This window comes from Pongo abelii, chromosome 3, assembly GCF_028885655.2.
Source record: "Pongo abelii isolate AG06213 chromosome 3, NHGRI_mPonAbe1-v2.0_pri, whole genome shotgun sequence".
NCBI lineage: Eukaryota > Metazoa > Chordata > Mammalia > Primates > Hominidae > Pongo > Pongo abelii.
In genome coordinates, this window is record NC_071988.2 from 195,627,012 (window position 1) to 195,649,621 (window position 22,610).

A 22,610-nucleotide genomic window follows, 5' to 3' on the forward strand; every position below is an offset into this window, starting at 1 on the left:
CTCTCCCCTCTCCCCCTCCCCTCTCCCCCACCCCTCTCCCCTCTCCCCTCTCCCCTTTCTTCAGTCTCCCTCTCCTTCTTTTTTCGGTCTCCCTCTGTTGCCAAAGCTGGACTGTACTGCCGTGATCTCGGCTCTCTGCAACCTCCCTGCCTCGGGCTCCTGTGATTCTCCTGCCTCGGCCTGCCGAGTGCCTGGGATTGCAGACACGCACCGCCACGCCTGACTGGTTTTTGTATTTTTGGTGGAGACGGGGTTTCGCCGTGTTGACTGGGCTGGTCTCCAGCTCCTGGCCTCCAGTGATCTGCCCGCCTCGGCCTCCCGAGGTGCTGGGATTGCAGACGGAGTCTCGCTCACTCAATGCTCAATGTTGCTCAGGCTGGAGTGCAGTGGCGTGATCTCGGCTCGCTACAACCTCCACCTCTCAGCCGCCTGCCTTGGCCTCCTAAAGTGCTAAGATTATAGCCTCTGCCCCGCCACCACCCCGTCTAGGAAGTGAGGAGCGTCTCTGCCTGGCCGCCCATCGTCTAGGATGTGAGGAGCCCCTCTGCCCGGCCACCCCGTCTGGGAAGTGAGGAGCGACTCTGCCCGGCCACCATCCCATATAGGAAGTGAGGAGTGTCTCTGCCCCGCCGCCCATGGTCTGGGAGGTGAGGAGCGCCTCTGCCCGGTCGCCCCGTCTGGAAGTGAGGAGCGCCTCTGCCCGGCCGCCCCGTCTGGGAGGAAGTGAGGAGCGCCTCTGCCTGGCTGCCACCCCATCTGGGAGGAAGTGAGGAGCGCCTCTGCCCGGCCACCCCATCTGGGAGGAAGTGAGGAGCGCCTCTGCCCGGCCGCCCCCTCTGGGAAGTGAGGAGCGCCTCTGCCCGGCTGCCCCGTCTGGGAGGTGAGGAGCGCCTCTGCCCGGCCGCCCTGTCTGGGAGGTGTACCCAACAGCTCGGAAGAGACAGTGACCATCGGGAGCGGGCCATGAGGACGATGGCGGTTTTGTTGAAAAGTGTGGGGAAAGGAAGGAGAGATCAGATTGTTGCTGTGTCTGTGTAGAAAGAGGTGGGCATAGGAGACTCCATTTTGTTCTGACTAGGAGAAATTCTTCTGCCTTGGGATGCTGTTGATCTATGGCCTTTCCCCCAGCCCCGTGCTCTCTGAAACATGGGCTGTGTCAACTCAGGGTTAAATGGATTAAGGGCGGTGCAAGATGTGCTTTGTTAAACAGATGCTTGAAGGCAGCATGCTCTTTAAGAGTCATCACCACTCCCTAATCTCAAGTACCCAGGGACACAAACACTGCAGAAGGCCGCAGAGACCTCTGCCTAGGAAAACCAGAGACCTTTGTTCATGTGTTTATCTCCTGACCTTCTCTCCACTATTATCCTATGACCCTGCCACATCCCCCCTCCGAGAAACACCTAAGAGTGATCAATAAATACTTAATAAAAAAAAAAAAAGCAAGAGTCACTGTACCCGGCCAACATGAATGAACTTTGAAAGTGCTATGCTAAGGCTAGGTGAAAGAAGTCAGTCACAAGAGACCACATATTTGTTGCATGTTTTCATTTATATAAAATGTGCAGAATACGCAAATCTATAAAGACAGAAAATAGATTATAATACTTAGGGCTGGGGTGATTAGCAAATTGGAGGGTGATGGCTAAAGGTTTCTTCTTGGAGTGATGAAAGGTTTTAAAACTGACTATGGTGCTGTTTGCACAACTCTGTGACTATACTAAATATCATTTAATTGTACACTTTAAATGGGAGAAATGCATGGTATGTGAATTATATTTCAATAAAGCTCTTAGCAAAAAAAAAAAAAAAAAGTAGACCTTTGAAAAACAGAGTGAATGAACCCAAAGAAAACAGAATATAAAGTATATGAGTCCACTTATATAAAGTTCAAAAACAGCAAAACTGAAAAAAAAAAAAAAGAGTTGAAGAACTATGTGGCAAAACTGTAATGAAAAACGAGGTAACAAATATCATAAAAGTCAAGATAGCTACTCCTGCTAGCTGGGAGATGGGGTTTATGATGAAGAAGCGGCAGGTGATGGCTTTCTGGCATGTTGTCAATCAGGGCCATCTACATAATTTGTGGTGTCCAGAACAAACATCTTTTTTCTCTCCCTCCCTTTCTTTCTCCTCCCATGGTGTTTTCTTATTTGCTATTTAATGTGGCACTCCCTTGGGCACAGGTGGAAAACTGACCCTCACAGGAGCCAGGGGCCTGACTCCTGGTTCAGAGGAAATGGGGAGGATCCTGCACCTCAACCAGACACTTCCTGCACTGTACCTCCTGCTCAGCCTCTGCCAGAGCAGAGGGTGGGGTGGGGTGGAGTGGACAGAGTGAGCAGCCAGAACTCATTCTGGGGAGGAAGGGAGGTGGCAGGAGGCCCATGTTGCCTGAATCAATGCATTGTCCCATTGATACTTCACTTATAAAATGCAAATTCAAAGATAAAATTATTGAGAATTACATGATGGTGATTGCAGGGCATTAAATGTCAAGCAGGATGGAGGAGAAGGAGAGTAGAGCATGTTGACTCCTGAGCTTGGGGTCCTGTGCCACTGCAAGTCCCTGAAGCTGGCCCTTTCAGCAATGTTCTCTTTCCTGACCTGGGTAGCAGTTATACGGATGTGCATTTTACCATAACTGCTTGTCTCCGTTCATTTGTGCCGCCATAACAAAATAATTGAGACTGAGTAATTTATAAAAACCAGAAATTTATTTTCTCAAGGTTCTGGAAGCTGAGAAGTTCAAGATCAAGATTTGATCCTGGTGTCTGGTGGAGCCTGCTCTGTGCTTCCAAGATGGTGCCTCTTGCTGCATCCTCACATGGTGGAAGAGATGGAAGGGGTAAACTTGCCCCCTCTATCCCTTTCATAAGGCGCTGATCACATTCATGAGGGTGGAACCCTCGTGGCCTCACCACCTCCTAAAAGCCCCACCTCTTAGTACTGTTGCATTGGGGATTGAGTTTCACAATGAATTTGGGAGGGGACACACACAAACACTGAAACCACAGCACTGCTTAAACTGGACATTTATGCTTTATACAATTTTCTGTATGACGGCTGAGTTTAAAACTAGATAAAGGAAAGGTGGTGTAAAACGGAATGAACTTTTGCTGTAAAATATAGAATTATTCACGTATAGAGATGTATATACTAGTAAATGCATATTTTTTTTCTAGAAGGAAACAATAATCTGTTAACATTGGTTGCTTCAAGGGACAGGGATTTGAGGAGATGAGGTAAAACAGGCTTTTGTTTTTCATATGAACCTTTTTGTATTATTTGAATTTCCTACTGTGGTCATGTTGGGATTACTGGCCAATTTATATGTTTTTGTAAATTAAATAAAATTATTTAGTTGCTTATTTTAAAGTAAAGCCAGAAAAATGCAATCATGTTAAAAGCCTATAGGGAAGAGAGGCACGGTTACACACTTTTTTAAGAATCATATTTTGAACCATTTTAGAAAGCAAAGAGCATTTTTGTTGATATGAACAACCCCCCTATAATTAAGGTTTCATAGATCTATATTTTTTACCTAGTCTACTCTGAAGTAGATTTACCGTGAAGCTAAAGGATTCAAACTTCAGAGTCCTTCACTTGGATAGACCCTTATAAAGTCCTGAACCTAATTTTGCATTCATAATTTTATATACTTCTTTAAAAAGACCTTTCAGATTATATAATCTTGAAGCCCCCCCTAAAACCTGATTCCGACCTTGACTGTGAGTTACACTCAAATCAAAGAGTTCTTATACCTGCCCTAAATATGAAGATTTGTAGAAATAAGTAACAAAACATGGTTGTAAAAATGTATCTAAACAGATTCACTCAAGATACACTTTAAATCTGGCAGTGAGAATTAACATGTCCCCTACTCCAGCAATCTTTTCAACTTGCCAGAAATGAATCATTTCCTCCTATGTGCTATGCCTGTACTTTCTCTCTATTGTTATTGAGGTTTGTATTACGTGCTTGTTAAGCTACCTGTCTGCCCTACTAGACAAGGAGCTCTCAAATAGCTAGGACCCTCTCAATTATTTTTGTGTCTCCAGGGCCTAGAAAAAGATTCTAGCATGCAACAAGTGACTGTTTAATAGGATCTTTTTACAACCACTGTATTGTGTGTAAAGGAGCCATAACTACAGTTCTTAGTTGAGTAAGCTTCATATGAAACTGATAACTATACATATACATACATGCACAGCTTAAGGAGATACACAAAGTACTTATCAGTAAGCATCTTTCTTTTTCCTACTGAATTTACATGATTTGGTCACATTTTGCAGAAGATATAAGCTTTTTTAAGCACAAGAACCAAACAATATCATGAATTATATGAATTATTTTAAAAATACATAAATGCACAAAGAAAAATATGAAAATTCAACATCCCACTGTCATGTTTCAGATATTTTTAATAAATAAACACTTTAAAATTCAGAAGAAACCATCTTTAAGCCATTCCCAGTATGAAAATTGATCATACAATCTGGGTCATTCTTGTCATACCCAACTAAATCAGAATCGAGGGACAAGGGGAGAAAGCAATCAGGGCACACAGCTCTAGCATTAAGAATTAAGTTTTTTACAACCTAGCTGCTGAAATGGCCTGCAGTAACTCTAAGACCAGTTTTACCAAGTAGTTGCTGAAACAATCTCCTATGACTAAGACTGGTTTTATCTACCACTCTCACTCACCAATCAGAGCTTGCCAGCTTCCCAAAACTTTACTATAGTGCCAATGAACCTTCTTTCAAAACAGTAGCAACATTTCTCTTTCTAATAAAACTCTCGACCTTCTCTTTGTTCTTCTGACATACTAAAGACCACTCAGTCTGTGTGTATGTCCTGAACTGCAATTCTTGCTTCCCCAAAAAACTATTAAATTTAGAAATTCATCTCTTTATATTTTATGCTTACTCTGACACCTTATACAAATTCCTTGGCTTCCTTCGTTGGAGATGAGCATCACCCTGAAGTTAGGATGTATCCATCCCATCCATATATTCTCATTTTTACCACTTAAAATGTATCCATAAATATATAATATGTATCCATAAATATATAATTATTCTGTGTTGTAATACTTTTTTTTTTTTTTGAGACAGGGTCTCGCTCTGTTGCTCAGGCTGGTGTGCAGTGGTGCAATCTCAGGTCACTGCAACCTCTGCCTCCTGGGTTCAAGCAATTCTCCTCCCTCAGCCTCCCAAGTAGCTGGGACCCCAGGCTTGCGTCCCATGCCTGCCTAATTTTTGTATTTTTAATAGAGACGGAGTTTCACCATGTTGGCCAGGCTGGTCTCGAACTCCTGACTTCAGATGATCCACCCTCCTTGGCCTCCCAAAGTGCTGGGATTACAGGCGTGAGCCACCACGCCCTGCTGTGGTTGTAATATTTTAAGCCAGTGTTATCTAATGCAACAGGTAAAATTTATTGTAATATTTTGTTTAACCCATTATATCCAAAATATTTAAACATATATGAAAAATTTTAATGTGCAATTCAATATTCTTTTTGAAAATTTCTTGTAGTAAGTCCAGAAATAAAAAAAAAATCCAGCTGATATATACTTACAGCACATCTCAATTCACATGCTAAAGTTAGAGTTCATATTTAAGTTGGAAAAACAGATTCATATATCTGAGTTGTTGCAAACACACTTAAAAGTACTCCAACAATTGAATCGAGCATCAGGTTTTTGTTTTTAGTTTAATTCAAATTCAATTAACGATTCAGTTTTTCGTCTCAACCACATTTCAAGTGCTGAGTAGCCACATATGGCTAGACGACAGCCTACTGGACAGCGCAGCTTCAGGAGGCACACAATGTACTTATCAGTCAGCATCTTTCTTTTTCCTACTGAATTTACGTAATATTTAAATTGTTTTTCTTTGTCGTATCCTAGAACTCAAACGCACAGATGCAATGGATACCTTTGATTTTCCGCATCGATGGCATTTTGCATTTAAAAAGATCATCTGGGTGGGGTGGCGCGCGTCCCAGCTACTCGGGAGGCTGAGGCAGGAGAATCGCTTGAACTCGAGAGGCGGAGGTTGGAGGATCGCGCCACTGCACTGCACTCCATCCTGGGCGACAGAGAAAAACTGTCTCAAAAGAAAAACAAATCATTTATCACTAAATTTACTCACTAAAAGAACTTGCAAAAAAAAAAACGCAAAACCCTACTGCCTAAAATATATTTTAAAACGTATTTGTGTTTAAGCAGCATATATCTTCTGATAAATAATGACGCATGGTAGCTAACTAGTAAAGGTGCAGCTTTCATATTAGCCACGCCCATCCCTCTCCCCGCCCTCCACAAGCACGTCCCCGCAAGCACGCACAAACATACACGCGTACGCGCGCACACACGTACACGCGCGCGCCCGCGAACACGTACATACAAGCGGGCGCGCACAAACGCCGGCAGCACACAGGCGCGCACGCGCTTTTCAGGACTCAGGAAATGCGCTTTCTACTCCCCGCGCCCGGTAGAGCTAATGCAGGGAAGTTTCTGGGAACATTCGACCAGCGTTTGTATTGGTGAGGTTCCAAGCCTCCTTTAAAATGATATGACTCCGCCCTTCTCCAACACCGTTTGAGGAGAAATGGAAAAGGTTGGGCGTGGAGGTGAAAAGGGGCCCTGTTGTCAACTGGTCCGTACTCCACCTCAGGAGGCGGCCAACTTGGTGGGCCCAAGAATAAAAACTTTCCTTTGTAAGAACATGCAAGGGTTTAGAAACGGCCCCCCCCCCCCCCCCCCCGCCAAGGCGTTTATGAGGGGGACCTGTCATAGTTGAGAAGTCAGGATGGGCGTTTTCCTCCCAGGAGGTGCCCTATTAATTTGCGGCCTCGATAGTTGGTCAAGCCGGGATGTTAGCTGCGGAACCTCCAGGACCGAAGAGCGCCAATTCTCCTGAGTTCTCCTTGGTTTGGGTTTCCCACAAAAGAGTGGTCACACCAAAAACTGTGTCTCCACAAATGCGAAACGGCCTCGAAACTTTTTTTTCCCCACACGATCACTTACTTCCCACACCACTCCCATCCCTTTATGTTTCGCCTCAGGAGTCGAGGAACTTCTCTGAAAACCAATTCTACAATATCCCAGCAGCTAAACACAGCCCGAATTCCCTAGAGACAGAGAGCGCGAGAGAAAACACTGTAAACCCCAATCACACGCTCCTGTTTTCCCGGTACTGAAAAAAAAAAAAAAAAGGTGGGTCCGTGGCCGCGCTATGCATGCTAGGATTAGTAGTTCCTCTGTCCCTCATGGCGCGGGGTCAGGGCGGAGCTCAGGTTGACTCCGCAGCAGAGAACTACAATTCCCATGGGGCAGCGCGGCAGAAAGAAAGGGGCGGGACGGGAGGGGGCGAGTCGCGCTTGCGCAGGTCCCGGGGCCGGAGGGAGGCGGAGGCGTAGCGGTCCAACTGCTGAAGTCCCCATGTGACAGTGAGCGGGGTCCCCGCTCCAGGAGACGCTCGACTCTGCGTCCCGGCCCTCAGCACTGTCCACTGTTTCGGTGCCAGCAGAGACCAGCAGGCCCGGGACAGTTGGTGTTTGGCCGTGCGCTGTCTAACTTGGTGTGCAGAGTGAATTGCCGCTGCCGGAGCGGAGAGAGGCGGAGCGGCCAGGAGAGAGGGGATTTCTGTCAGCGCCGGCGCTCGGGAGCTCGGAGACATGAACGGCTTCACGCCTGACGAGATGAGCCGCGGCGGGGATGCGGCCGCCGCAGTGGCCGCAGTGGTCGCTGCCGCGGCCGCCGCCGCCTCGGCGGGAAACGGGACCGGCGTGGGCACCGGGGCTGAGGTGCCGGGCGCGGGGGCGGTCTCAGCGGCTGGGCCCCCGGGGGCGGCCGGGCCGGGCCCCGGGCAACTGTGCTGCCTGCGGGAGGATGGTGAGCGGTGCGGCCGGGCAGCAGGCAACGCTAGCTTCAGCAAGAGGATCCAGAAGAGCATCTCCCAGAAGAAGGTGAAGATCGAGCTGGATAAGAGCGTAAGTAAACCGCGGGACCGCCCTGCCCTCCCGCCCCCCGGTGGGGCCCCAGGAGCCGGGCAAAGGCACGGGTTATCGGCGGGGTCCCCCAGACAACCGCACTGGCTGCAGTGCGGTCTCGTGGAGTCTGTGTTTGGAAGCAAATAACAAAGTCGCTGCAACTCCGACCGCCACCCCAACACACACACCACACACACGCTGTCGTTCCCCTCTTCTTTCCCACACTGGCCCCCAACCTCCCGCTGCCTGCGTCTCTCCCGCGCAGTCTTCCCTCTTCCTTCTCCTCTGCGACCGGGACACGAAACAAAGGGGACCGCCGCACTGAGGGCCCAGAGTAGTTTTCTTGCAGCCCGGCAGCTCTTCTGGAATGGTGGCGCCTTTGTTTTGCTTCCCAAGCTGGTGTTTGGCCCCAGGCGGTACTAAATCCCGTCGTCTAGGAGAAAGCGGAGGACCTTCACGAACAAGGAAGATCCTGTTCTTTTCTGTGTTCCGTCTCCTCCGGAGCGGAGTGAGAGGGAAGCCGAGCTCACCCGCCGCCTGGCAGTGAGTCGGGGTTGTAAACGGCGTTTGCGCTGTCAGCTCCGAGGGCAGGTACTCCGATGGTGGGGAGCACGTAGCCTCTGCGGTTTTGCCATCCCCTTGGCAGCCATCAGGATTTCTTTTTTCCTCCTTTTGCACGTCTTTTCGTTTGACCATCTATGAGGTTTTTAGAAACAGCCGTTGCTACTTTTGGGAGATCTGGCTAGCGGTAAATGAATAACGTGGTATCAAGAACCTACCAGAAGTCCTGCATATTTTTGTCTTGCGCTGGGCTTAGAAGTAAATGTAAAAGCCTGTTAGCTCAGCCCGTGTTTGTTTCAAATGTTACTCTACAGCTCGCAGGAGTATATGTAATTAAAGTTTTTGAAAAGTTTATTTGTGACACTTTTTGCCCGTTTAAACAATTTTCAGTGTTATCCGTGAGAAACTTTTCAGGTGAAGTTGCATAATTTCAGATTGCTTTGGAAAAATGTGTTATAGATAAATACATTGATTTAATATTCAGAAAAGTTTATAACTGAAATTTAAATATAGTTATGAAGTCGATAGCTCATTTGTAAAAACGGATGGTTTTGTATCTGGAATGTAATTTGGATATTCAGTTAGAAAGACTGGAAAGCATACATTATATTACTAAAATACGCTCTTCTTTAATTAGAGAAAGTACTGTCAAGTGGCAAAAGTGTGAGCAACATCATCTTTCCTCTTATCAGTTAAAAATTCAACATGAACTAATTCAGGTCATCCTTACTGCTATCTATCTATCTATCTACCTATCTATCTATCTATCTATCTATTTAGGACAAAGTCTCACTCTGTTGCTCAGGCTGGAGTGCAGTGGTGCGATCTCGGCTCACTGCAACCTCCAACCACCAGGTTCAAGTGATTGTCTTGCCATAGCCTCCTGAGTAGCTGGGATTACAGGCTAGTGCCACCACGCCCGCCTAATTTTTTGTATTTTTAGTAGAGACGGGATTTCACTATGTTGGCCAGGCTTGTGTGGAACTCCTGAGCTCAAGTAATCCACCCGCCTCGGCCTCCCAAAGTGCTGGTATTACAGGCGTGAACCACCGCGCCCAGCCCCCTCACTGCAATTTGATGAGAAAACCCAGAGGGTTGGAATTTTTCATTCTCCTCTCCCTCCCTCCCTCCCTTACCCGCTTCCCCAAATGGAACCAACCCCTCCTTCCCCATCCACCATCCTTTTAACAGTATTCCAGACATCTTGTGTTTTAACAGGGTATAGGATTTAAACGTATAAATATTCCATTGTCTTAACAATGGCCCATCTTGACTGTCTTTATTTTTAAGAACTCACTGTGGCGTATGTGTTTTACTAATATATAGACACATTTTACTGTAATCATAAGCAGTGTGTGAAACTTTTTTGTTTCAGGCAAGGCATCTTTACATATGTGATTATCATAAAAACTTAATTCAGAGTGTTCGAAACAGAAGAAAGAGAAAAGGGAGTGATGATGATGGAGGTGATTCACCTGTTCAAGATATTGATACCCCAGAGGTAGATGGAAGTTTTTTGTGCTTAATATAAATCCTAAGTAGTGCATTCTGAAACCTTTATAAAAAGATATGAACAGTCTTTTAAGTGTTTAAAACATTTGAGAAATCTGAAAATGAAAGCAAAATTAAATATAGCCAGTTGACATGCATTTACACAGTTTGAATTGTTACATTTTAAACTGACAATTTTTGCAGCTCTGTTGTCACGTAACTTACTCTTTTTTTAACCTCAGTTTATATTATTTATCCCCAAAAGATTAAATTGTTTAATAATTTATATGTTTGATTATGTAAATTTTTTAAATAATTTTTTTGATTTTGGAAGTAAATTTTTATTGTGCTGAAGTTAAAATGTTTGTTATTATTCATATCAATTATAAATTTTCAACAAATCGTATGAACTAATTTATACATGTTAATTTTTTCTAGGTTGATTTATACCAATTACAAGTAAATACACTTAGGAGATACAAAAGACACTTCAAGCTACCAACCAGACCAGGACTTAATAAAGCACAACTTGTTGAGGTATATATGAGTTTTAAACTATTTGAACTATCTGCACAACCAAGAGGTTATTAAATGCTAATGAAAGTATTAATGTAGTGTATGTAACAGTGCATTTTAGTTAGGAAGAACAAAGTTAAAAAATCTGTTGTGGAAGAATCTAGTTTTCTAGAAATGTTTGTCTGCCGCTTAGGAAATTCCTTTTTGTAATGACTAATCAGTAGATTGTGTACAGCACCTCTGATATTGGCTTTCAAAATGTGTTGTTTGTTTGTTTTTGAGACAGAGTCTCGCTCTGTCGCCCAGGCTAGAATGCAGTGGCACGAACTTGGCTCATTGCAACCTCTGCCTACCAGGTTCAAGCAATTCTCCAGCCTCAACCTCCCAAGTAGCTGGTACTTCAGGTGTGCACCACCACACCAGGCTAATTTTTGTATAATATTTTTAGTAGAGATAGGGTTTCACCATGTTGGCCAGACTTGTCTGAAACTCCTGACTTCAAGTGATCTGCCCACCTCAGCCTACCAGAGTGCTGGGATTACCAGTGTGAGCTACCGTGCCTGGCCCTCAAAATGTTGAATGAGAGTTTTTTAATCCTCACTTTAGAAATCTATTAGTTTTAAAACTCCATTTAACCAGTAAACATTTGAGCACCTAATTGAGGCATAATAAAATTAATTAACAAGCTTTAATGTCCTTATTAGAATTTATATTTTAAAGTGGTGGAATAGGCCTACAAATCAGCCCCTAAACAGTATTTTTATAATTTGCTGACTTAACTATTTCAAAATTTGTCCTTGTTGATGTTAGTTTGATTAGAGACATCCATGTGTTTTTCACATCTAGAAGAGGCAAAAGCTTTTCTTTTACTTGTAGTTTGCTTTGATAGAGGACTTCTAGTCAGTCACTGAGTTGTGAAAAGTTAATGGAGTGTGCATATGTTCTCAGGATATAATAGAACCAAGAAATCTGTGCATCTTATTAAGATGTTTATAGATTTATATATTTATATTTTAATCATATTTAAAATAAAAATTTTTACTTGCAGCTACTGAGGAGGATTGATTAAGCCTAGGAGTTTGAGTCACCATGGGCAACATAGCAACATTCCATCTCTAAAAAAAGAAAATTTAGCCTACTAGACAAAATAGAAGTATAGATATATAAATCAGTTTTCTCATATTCTTTGCATGGATTTAGTAGTTACCCAACATTTTCTAAAATGTGCATATTGAATAAAATGAAATATGAATAGAGTTACATTTATTTGGCAGAATGCTTTTTAACATTGTTAAAATCTAATATATTAACTATTTAGCTAAAATTTCTTATCCTTGGTTGGGCAACACAGATCTAATTAATTTTTCTTTAATTTTGATTTAAAAGATCAAGTTCTTTTGGGGTTGTACAATACATTATTGTAACATAAATATAGATGTTGCCCACCATGATGAAATATTTCAATAGGTACTAATGGAGTGAAGGCACCCCTGTTTTGGGACAAATGAGAACCAAAGGTGTAATTTCAGGTATAAATTAAACCTGAAATTTTTGATAAACTGACCTTCTAAGAACAGTTATATTATTTCCAGAGTTCTTTTCTTTTTTATACATAAGAGATAGCCATGAATGTTATATTTTACTTAATCAGAAATGCAGATATTAACAGGTTAAGGAATGTGCAGATGTAGTACATATATTTTAAGACAGGGGTCCCCAACCCCAGGGCCATGGACTGGTACTGGTTGGTGGTCTGTTAGGAAGAGGTCCACAGAGCAGGAGGTGAGCACCAGCTAGCAAGCATTACTGCCTGAGCTCCGCCTCCTATCAGATCAGCCACAGCATTAGATTCTCATAGGAGTCCAAACCCTCTTGTGAAGTGCACATGTGAGGGATCTAGGTTGTATGCTTGTTATAAGAATCTAATGCCTAATGATCTGAGGTGGAACAATTTCATACCAAAACCAACTCCCCCACCCCCAATCTGTGCAAAAATTGCCTTCCATGAAATCGATCTCTGGGGCCAAAAAGGTTGGGGACCACTGTTTTAAGGGATTCCAGGGTTGTATGACTAAGTCTTAAGTCTCTTAATTATTGTGTGGATGAACTTTTTTCTTAAGAAATTTTATTTTCTGGAATCTAAATATGCATGTCAGCACCCCAGGTAAGTCTATTATTCTTCTATTAGTAATTGTAGTATGCATGTTACGTTAGCACAATGAAAAGGCAAGGAAGCAGGTAAATATCCTTCATTAAACATCCCTCTTTCTCCTCTCATTTCCATTCATAATTTTTATTTAGAAAAATTTTCAAGGAACCCTAACCAAAGAATGCTACCAAGGTATGAATGAATGAATATAATTTGTAGCAAACAATTTATATGTTATTGTTGGTTTCTCTACTACCAAAAGTTTTCAACTTCATACTTCTTTTTCTGTCAGTAGGGTCTAAACCATTGCAGGTTTAATGATGCATGTGGTCTCTTACGTCTGTTTTATCTCATTTAAAGTTTAAAAGTAAAATCATTTATTCCCTACTCTAGATTCCAATTACAAAATTTATTATTTTTATTTTGTTTATTTATCTTTTTTGAGACAGAGTCTTGCTCTGTCACCCAGGCTGAAGTCCAGTGGCGTGATCTCGGCTCACTGCAACCTCCACCTTCTGGGTTCAAGCAATCCTGTCTCAGCCTTCCGAGTAGCTAGGATTACAGGTGTACGCCACCACGCCTGTCTAATTTTTGTATTTTTTTTGGTAGAGATGGAGTTTCATCATGTTGCTGAGGCTGGTCTCAAACTCCTGGGCTCAGGTGATCCGCCCACCTCGGCCTCCCAAAGTGCTGTGATTACAGGCATGAGCCACCACGCCTGGCTCAATTATAAAATTTAAAATAAATAAAAGGAAAATATATTTTCTAATCAATGTATGTTAAATTGAGTGGGCCAAAGGGTGCTTTGAAATCACACTATCTCTTGTTCATAACATTTTATTCTTAAATGCTGTTTGTCCTGTTGGTATTTTGTTAATATAATTTTTAAAGGAAATAGCCCTTATCGTATAGCACTTTTGATGAAACTGTATTTTTTACGTAGTTTATGAAAACTGTTATATCTAAAATTTAATTTCCTTAATTTTTCTTTTCTTTATAGATAGTTGGTTGCCACTTTAGGTCTATTCCAGTGAATGAAAAAGACACCTTAACGTATTTCATCTACTCAGTGAAGAATGACAAGAACAAATCAGATCTCAAGGTTGATAGTGGTGTTCACTAGGAGACGTGGAATTGAGACTAATAACTTGGATGTTAACACTGTTTACTGTTTTTTCACATGTAGAAATGTTCTTTGTGTATTTTTTCTACAGAGGATTTTCTCTGATTTTATTTTCTTTGTTTCTGATTCTAATAATTAGTTGGAAACTCGTAAAGTGAGCTTTCCTAAATTAAAAACTATTTTAAATAAAGGTTATTACTATTATAGTTGCTTCAGTGTATTTATTTTGTGAAACTTGATTTTTCTTTTAAACTGACTTAGAGATCAGTATTGAGATTTTAATGTAAAGTCCTTCATTTTGTAATCTCCCTTTTTTTTTTTTTTTAAACTTCCAAGAAATTAACAGGGTAAGGAGAAGTAACAAATGTAGCACATTTGCATTCTCTGGGACAATCTGAGTTGGAATTGAAGATAATCTAAATAGCATTTTTTTTAAAGTGCTTTATAATGCTAGCAAATTTGAAAAATAAACTTCTATTGGAATGCAACTTCTTTTTTATTTCCTTTTTTTGTTATTATTACTTGATGAAGTACTAGGAAGAACAAATGGTTTAATTTATATACCCACCTCCTTCAAAAGAAGACTTAATGTGCCAGCAAAGATAAACACAATGCTGAAAGTTGAAATAAGAACATAAAATTAAATAGCTGTTTTTGAAAATTTTGTCTTTGAGAAAAGATATTTATGTGGCATGAATATAGAAAATACCTCTGCTATGCCACTTAATTTTTAGTGATGTCCTGTACTGTTCACATTGCAAATTGTAACTAATAAGTTGAAGAGGTCTAGATATCTAACAAGATCTTCATTTACATTTTGGTTATATATGGCTCTGACTTGATTTATATCTCCTTTTTATGTTTCATTCTCTGTCAGATTTCTATCAAATTTTCTAAACCTCTGCTTTTCGTGAGATTATATTGTTTAGCTAAGTTCTTACAAATCAAATTTATAGCTTGTGACATGAAAAAAACGAGCTTCAGCAAACTGTTCTGAAATAAAGCTGTAGATTTTAGGCTGGAAATGGATGAGACCATTAATGTAGCTCATGATTTCTCAAAGTTGACATTTGAACTTGATAATTCTTTTTTGTGGGAGGCTGTTCAGTCTATCGGAGGATTAGCAACATCCCTAAGTCCACTCAGTAGGTGCCAGTAGCTCCCCCAAGGTGTGACAACCAAAAATTCCTCTAGACACTGTCAAACATACTTTGAGGGTCAAAATCACAGCTAGTTGAGAACCACTGATGCAACTAAAGTACTACATCTAAAGTACTAGTTCATTAGTAGGTGACTGTGCGTATTTTCAAGTGTTCTTAATGTATTGACAGCTAGAAAATACAATGAACAATAAAGCAACTGGTCATTGGTTTTGCTATGACCATTTAAAGATTTACTTGCTACTTTATTGAAAGCACAGTCTGTGATAATTGCTATTATAGAAACTTCTCATTTCTGTCATTCTGGAAATCTGTGAGAAGATTTCTTATAAAAACACATTTTGAGGCAGGGTACAGTGGCTCACACCTGTAATCCCAGCACTTCAGGAGGCCAAGGCGGGCAGATCGCTTGAGCCCAGGCATTCAAGACCAGTGTTGGCAAAATGGCGAAACCATATCTCTACAAAAAAATAAAAAACTTAGCTAGGTGTGGTGGCATACATCTGTAGTCCCAGCTACTTGGGAGGCTGAGGTGGGAGAATCCCTTGAGCCTCTGAGATTGGGGATGCAGTGAGCCATGATTGCAGCGCTGCAGTCCAGCCTGGGCACTGGAGTGAGACCCTGACTCAAAAAAACAAACAAAAAAAGAACGAAACCCATATTCTGTTCTTGTGAAAAAAAAACTTGAAATTATTTGCTGACATAAAAGTATGAACATAACCTTTGACTGGCAATGTTAATTTCATATAATTATTTGTATAATAAAATGCAGTTTTATAAAATATGAATGAGTTCTGAATGGTAGTTATTAAATGAAATCAAATCCTTGTTAAAACAATTTAAAACACGAAAAATTGGGTCTTATAAGTTGAGAACTTTCAGAACCTCACCAAAGCTGAGTAACTCGAGAAGCTGCAAAGTCAGTTTTATATGAAAATTTCAGTTACCACTGGATTTTTTTAATGATGAATTCATTAGAAACTATTTTTACTTTATCTGAACAAAAAATGAATGGAAACTCATTTCTATAAGGGTATAGGTTACTTTTGATGTTAGAGCATTAAGAAAAGAATCTAAATTTAAATGCCACTAGAAGTAGGAGGAAAAAGCATACTGAATGGATAGCAGGGGCTCAAAAAATAAGTTAGTTATTTGGTTACTAACTTCAAAAGAATAATTTTGGGAAAGGCCTAAAAATTAATGCCTGAAATACATGTCTTTACAAAAAATAAATTCTATATTTTCTACATGAAGTCTTTTTAAATTAAGAAACATAATAAAATATACAATTAATCATTTTAAAGTGTATGATATGGTGGTATTTAATGTATTTGCAATATTGTATAACCAGCAGCTCTAATTTCAAAACTTTCTTGTCACCCAACAAAAACAGCCATACATAGTCACTCCCCTTTCTTCCCTCTCCCTATTCCCTGGTAACCTCCATTCTGCTTTTTATCTCTATGGATTTGCCTATTCTGGATATATTATAAGGGAATCATACAATGACGTACTGCAAGTTGGGTGAACCTTGAAAACATGCCAAAAAACATAGTGCTAAAAAAAGCATGTTTTCAAGGTTCATCGAAGTTGCAGTATTTCCTTTTTCAGGCTGAATAATATGCCATTGTATCTATTGAACACAGTTTATACATTTATTTGTTGATGAACATTGGGTTTCTACCTTTGGCTATTATGAATAATGCTGCTGTAAACATTCATGTACGAGATTTTCTTTGAACATATGTTTTCATTTCTCTTGGGTGTATACCTAGCAGTAGAACTGCTGGTACATAAATAATTCTGTACTTAACTTTTTGAGGAACTTCCAATCTTTTCCAAGTTGCTATACTCTTTTACATTTCTATCAGCAAGTATAAAGGCTCCTATTTCTTCAATTCACTAACATTTGTATTTCATTAAAAAAAAAATTAAAGCCATCCTACTCGGTGTGAAGTGGTACCTCATTGTGGATTTTATTTATGTTTCCTTAATGATCAATTTTATTGAATATCTTTTCATGTGCTCTTGGCCACTTATATAACTTCTTTGGAGAAGTGTTTATTCAAGTCCTTTTTATTCTTTTTTTTTTAGTTGGGTTGTTTGTTTTTTGTTGTTGAAATGTAGGACTGTTTATTTATTGTGAGTATTAAACCCTTATAAGATACATGATTTGTAAATATTTTCTCTCATTCTGTAAGTTGCCTTTTCACAGTTCTGATAATGCCGTTTGATGCACAAAAGTTTTAAATTTTTACATAGTCCAATTTATTTTTTCCTTTGTTGCTCATATTTTTGGTGTCAAAAGAATCCATTGCCAAAACCAACATCATAAACATTAATGTACATGTTTTCTTCTAGGAGTTCTACAGTTTTAACTCCCAAATTTAAGATTGTTGAACTGTTGTGAATCAATTTTTACGTATGAATGAGGTAGGGGTCCAACTTCATTCTTTTGCATGTGGTTAGCCACTTGTCCCAGTACGATTTGTTGAAGAAACTATTTTTTCCCAGCTGAATAGTCTTGACACGCTTGTTGAAAATCAACTGGCCATAGATGTTTATTTCTGCACTCTCAATTCTATTCCATGGTCTATGTATTTCTTCTTATGCCAATACTATACTCTTTTGACTACTGTAGCCTTGTAATAAGTTTTGAAATCAGGAAGTAGGAATCCTTCTACTTTGTTTTTCTTTTTCAGTATTGTTTTGGCTATTCAGGGCCCCTTGCAATTCCATATGAATTTGAGGATTGGTTTTTTCATTTTTTGCCCAAAAGGCTATTAGAATTTTGATGGAGATTGCATTGAATCTGTGGACCATTTTCAGATTGCCAGCTTAACAATGTTAAGCATTCCAATCCATGATTATGGGATATCTTTCCATTTTTTTAGGTCTTCTTTAATTTCTGCATGTTTTATAGTTTCCAGTGTACAAGTCTTTCACCTCTTGGTTAAATTTATGTTTAGGTATTTTCTTCTTTTTGACACTATTGTAAATATAATTGTTTTCTTAAATTCTTTTTTGAATCATTCATTAGAGGTGTGTGCTGATGCTGCCTCTGCACTGAACTGATCAGCTCTAGTAATTTTTTGTGTGTGTGTGTGTATTCCATGGTATTTTTCTATATATAGAATCATGTTATCTGCAAACAAAAATGGTTTTACTTCTTCCTTCCCAATTTGGATGCCTTTATTTCTTTTCCTTGCCAAATTGCCCTGGCTATGATTTCCAGTACAATGTTAAACAGTAGTGGTAAAAGCAGGAATTGTTGTCTTGTTCCTTTTCCTAGGAGGAAAACTTTCAATCTTTGACCATTCAGTACGATGTTAGCTGTGGGTTTTCAAAAATGTTCTTTGTCATGTTAAGGAAGTCCTCTTCTATTGCTAATTTGCTAAATGTTTTTTTATCATGAAAGGGTGTTGAATTTAGTCAAATACTTTTGGTATTGAGATGATTTTTTTTTTCCTTAGTAGTATTGAGATGATTTTTTTTTTCTTTAGTGTATGTTGCATTGACCTTCTTATGTTGAACCACCCTCACATTTCTGGGATAAATCCCACTTGGTCGTAGTGCATAATTCTTTTAATGTGCTGTGAGATTTGGCTTAGTATTTTGTTGAGGGTGTTTGCATCTATACTCATAAGAGATATTGGTCTATAGTTTTCTTATGGTATCTTTATCTGACTTTAGTATCAGGATAATGCTGGCCTCATAGAATGTGTTAGGAAGCATTCTTTCCTCTTCTGTTTTTGGAGATTTTTGAGTAAGAATATTAATTCATCTTTAAATGTTTGACAGAACTTATGGGTGAACCTATCTGGTCTAGGCTATTTCTTCGATGGAAGAGTTTTGATGGATTTAATCTGTTTACTTATGTAGGTCTTTTTGTTTTATATAGGTCTGTTGAGACTTTGTGTTTCTTTTAAGTTATTTTTGGTAAGTCATGGAATTTGTCTATTTCACCTAGATTATCTAATTTGTTGTCATACAAATTGTTCCCATAATTCTCTTATAATACTTTTAATTTCTGTAAGGTCAGCAGTAATATCCCTACCTTTATTTCTGATTCTACTTATTTATGTCTTCTCTCTTTTTTCTTAGTAGTCTAGCTAAGGATTTATCAACTTTGTTGGTATTTTCTTTGATTTCATGCATTATTTTTTTTCTGTATTTCATTTTTCTCTTTTCAGATCTTCATTATCTTCTGCTGGCTTTGGATTTAGTTTGCTTTTCTTTGTCTATTTTCTTAATGTGTAAATTTAGGTTAATTTGATATTTTTCTTTTTTAATGCAGGCATTTACAGCTGTAAATTTTTCTCTGAATATAGCTTTTCCCGCATCTTGTAAGTTTTGGAATGTTTGTTTTTGTTTTCAGCCATCTTAAATTATTATCTAATTTGTCTAGTGATTTATTCTTTAAACCACTAAAGAAAATTCACAGATACCTGGAACTAAGCCATATACTTGTTGTGAAGCAATATACTTTTTGTGAACAAGTATATTGCTTAGTTCCAGGTATTTGTGAATTTTCTAGTTTTCCTTCTGTATTGATTACTCATTTTATTGTGGTTCAAAAAGATAGTATGTATCACCTTAGTCTTTTTAAGCTTATAGATAATTGTTTTATGGAAGAACATATAGTCTATCCTGAAGAATGTCCCATGTGTACTTGAGAAGACTGTATTCTGCTATTGTTGAGTGGAATGTTCTGTTTATGTCTCTGGGGTCTAGTTGGTTTTATAGTATTGTTCAAGCCTCCTAATTCCTTATTGGTTTTCTTTCTACTTGTCTATCGGTTGTGGAAAGTGAGGCATTAAGGTCTCCAACTATTATTGTAGAACTGTATATTTCTCCCTTCAGTTTTCTAAAGGTTTGTTTTATATATTTTCTGGCTGTCATATGGTGCATATATGTTTATAATTGTTATATCTTTTTGATAAATTAAAACTTTTAACAATATAAAATGTCCATCTTTGCTCTTGTAACATGTTTTTACTTAACACCTACTTTGTCTGTTATTAGTATAGCCATCCCAGGTTTTTTTGGTTTATAATTTGCACATATTTACATAAAGTTTTAATAGTAAAATACAGATTATGATATCTAAGCAAGTGATGGTTCAAGAATAAATTTTTGTCATGTTATTGTTTATTCATTTAGTGGAGTTATTTTTTAAATGTCAAGCAAGGTTTTGCTTATAAGCTAAAATAATGGATGCAGGAAAGCTAATATTCAGAGGAAAATTTGCTGTTTTTATACTTATGTATATTTTTAAGGGTGAATACTGCTTACTATAGAATTTATTCCTTTGTGATTATGAATTCCTTGCATTTCTTTCTAGCTAAGAGCTGATGCTTGCTGTACACTTGAGTTTATTGTGTGTATTTTGTCCTAGTTGCATTAACAGTCTACACAGCCAACTATAGTTCTCAAATAATAGTCATATTAATTGCTACCACATTATTACATATATGAATATATATTTTATATATAGTATATATGTATTTATGTATATATACTTTAATGATACTAAATATAGATATCAAGTTAGCTTTTTATACATTATATCCAATGGACTTATCATTTGACTTCTTAACTTCTGAAAATGTAGATCACATAAACTCTTGAAAATATACTATGGCTTTTAAAGTTCTTAGAATATATCAGGTAAGTATATTCTACACATTTTTCTCTAGATATACCACCATACAAAGATGAGCATTTATGGTGATACCATTGCATAGAAGTAAATTTAGTATCAATTTACTTTAATTTTCTAATATCAGTTTCTCTTCAAATTTTTGAGAGAAAAATTTAGGCTTAGACTGTCAATGCAAGATTGATTTAGAAACACATGAATTTGATTTTTTTCCTTTTGGGAAAATTATTTTGAAGCCTGTAGTGCTTTACTTATAGAGAGTTTTATATTTTAAAAACACCTGCTATAATATTTTACAAAAAATGATTTATTATGGAAATAACTTATATGTATCTTTTGATAATTATATGGATGTTGAAGTCACAAAATGATCTGTGAATGTTCCTACCTTGTCTTTTTTTTCCCCCAATAGTTGTTGCTCATTGTTTTGGTTCTTCATCTTCCTTCCAATTCTCTAATAATCCTTTAGGATCAGTACCTAATCCCAGCAAACAAAAATATTCAACAAGTCTCTATGAATTACGATGAAGAAAAGATGAATTTTAATGAAAAAGAGGTGAGCTATTAGTATGTATTACTATCAACTTTGTGCTCAGTAACGTGGGATTCACAGTAGGAACAATGATATAGAAAGTCAAAGAGAAAAATACAGAAATACTTGTTCAGTAAGCTTTTAGCATATATGAGCTATCTGAAATGTACAATTTTGTGTCCTATCCAAGTAAAAGTTTGCATTTCTGTAAAGGAAATAACAGATTAGGTAATGCTGTTAAACAACATAGTGGCTAAGACTCTAGATCCTAGTGTAAGACTGGCCATATTCAAAATCTGGCTCAATTGCTCACTGATAATGTAAACTTAGACAAACTACTTAATATCTTTAAACCTTAGCATTTTTGTCCATAGAACAAGGATAATATCGTACCTATCTCATTCAGTTGCTGCAAGATGGTGTTTAGAAGAAGAATAAAATTTTAATAAAAGCTTAGTTGTCTTATAACTAAAATCTATCGGAAAAATTCATGCCTGTAATCCTAGCACTTTGGGAGGCAAAGGCAGGCAGATCATTTGAGGCTGGGATTATGAGAACAGCCTGTCCAACATGGCGAAACCTCATTTCTACTAAAAAATACAAAAATTAGCTGAGCATGGTGACAGGTGCCTGTAGTCCCAGCTACTCAGGAGGTTGAAGCACAAGTATCACTTGAACCTGGGAGGCAGAGGTTGCAGTGAGTCAAGATCATGCCACTGTACTCTGGCCTGGGTGACAGAGTAAGACTCAGCCTCAAAAAAAAAAAAAAAAAAAAAAAAAATCTATTGTTTTTAGAAATGCATTGACCAAGTCAGAGAGAAATAGTTGTATAAGGTAAGTTGTAAGTTGTGTGAATGTATGCTTTTACATTTATTTGGTAATATAAAGAAGGCTGTGTACTTGTATAATGCATTCATTTCTAAAAGAAATTACTGAATTTCATATTTTCAGAAAGGAGACATTATGATGAATAACATAAAATTTTATTTATTAAATATTTAGCTTTTTTAGATACAATTTTTCTTACCAGGCTTTGATTGCAGTAATAAGGGAACACTTATTAAAAGGCCATTGTTGTCTCACATATGTCCTTATGGTGATGTGTCATTTGTAAATGGAGACACTGGATCATTAATACTTTTTCCCCCTCAAGGAGAGTTCCTACCAAGTAGAAAATAAAACTGGTTTGCTGATAGTTTTTTTTATTTACCTATTCTATGCACTGTTCCAGAATGGATATGAAACTTTCGTTATTGAGTTAGTCTGATTTCATTACCAGTCAATTCAGTGAAGAAAGAAAGGCCAATCAAATCACATGCTCTCTTGATAAAACAACTAATATTATCCATCTACCTACCTACCTATATTATTTTACAATTTCACTTCATGTATTTTACAGGAGGTTACACTATTCG

At 38.7% G+C, this 22,610-nt stretch overlaps 1 protein-coding gene across 2 annotated transcripts; it reads left to right on the plus strand.

Annotated features, from left to right (window-relative positions):
• The first annotated feature begins 7,391 nt into the window (after positions 1-7,391).
• On the plus strand, positions 7,392-14,045 carry SAP30 (Sin3A associated protein 30). Of its 2 annotated transcripts, XM_054554723.1 has the most exons (5): positions 7,392-8,001; positions 9,938-10,063; positions 10,492-10,590; positions 12,871-12,910; positions 13,719-14,045. In XM_054554723.1, exons 1-5 carry the CDS (start codon positions 7,687-7,689, stop codon positions 13,736-13,738), a joined length of 600 nt encoding a protein of 199 aa, XP_054410698.1. In that variant the 5' UTR covers positions 7,392-7,686; the 3' UTR covers positions 13,739-14,045. The 2 variants fall into 2 exon arrangements, with proteins under 2 accessions (XP_054410698.1, XP_024101476.2); XM_024245708.3 differs by lacking the exon at positions 12,871-12,910 and having other exon boundaries at positions 7,395-8,001.
• Positions 14,046-22,610: the final 8,565 nt, after the last annotated feature.

Excerpts from the sequence above, each read along its gene's own strand:
- SAP30 (XM_024245708.3), top strand. The coding sequence starts at position 7,687 with ATGAACGGCTTCACGCCTGACGAGATGAGCCGCGGCGGGGATGCGGCC. Across the intron at positions 8,002-9,937 it reads AGATCGAGCTGGATAAGAGC|GCAAGGCATCTTTACATATG; the intron begins GTAAGTAAACCG and ends TTTTTGTTTCAG. Across the intron at positions 10,591-13,718 it reads ATAAAGCACAACTTGTTGAG|ATAGTTGGTTGCCACTTTAG; the intron begins GTATATATGAGT and ends TTTTCTTTATAG.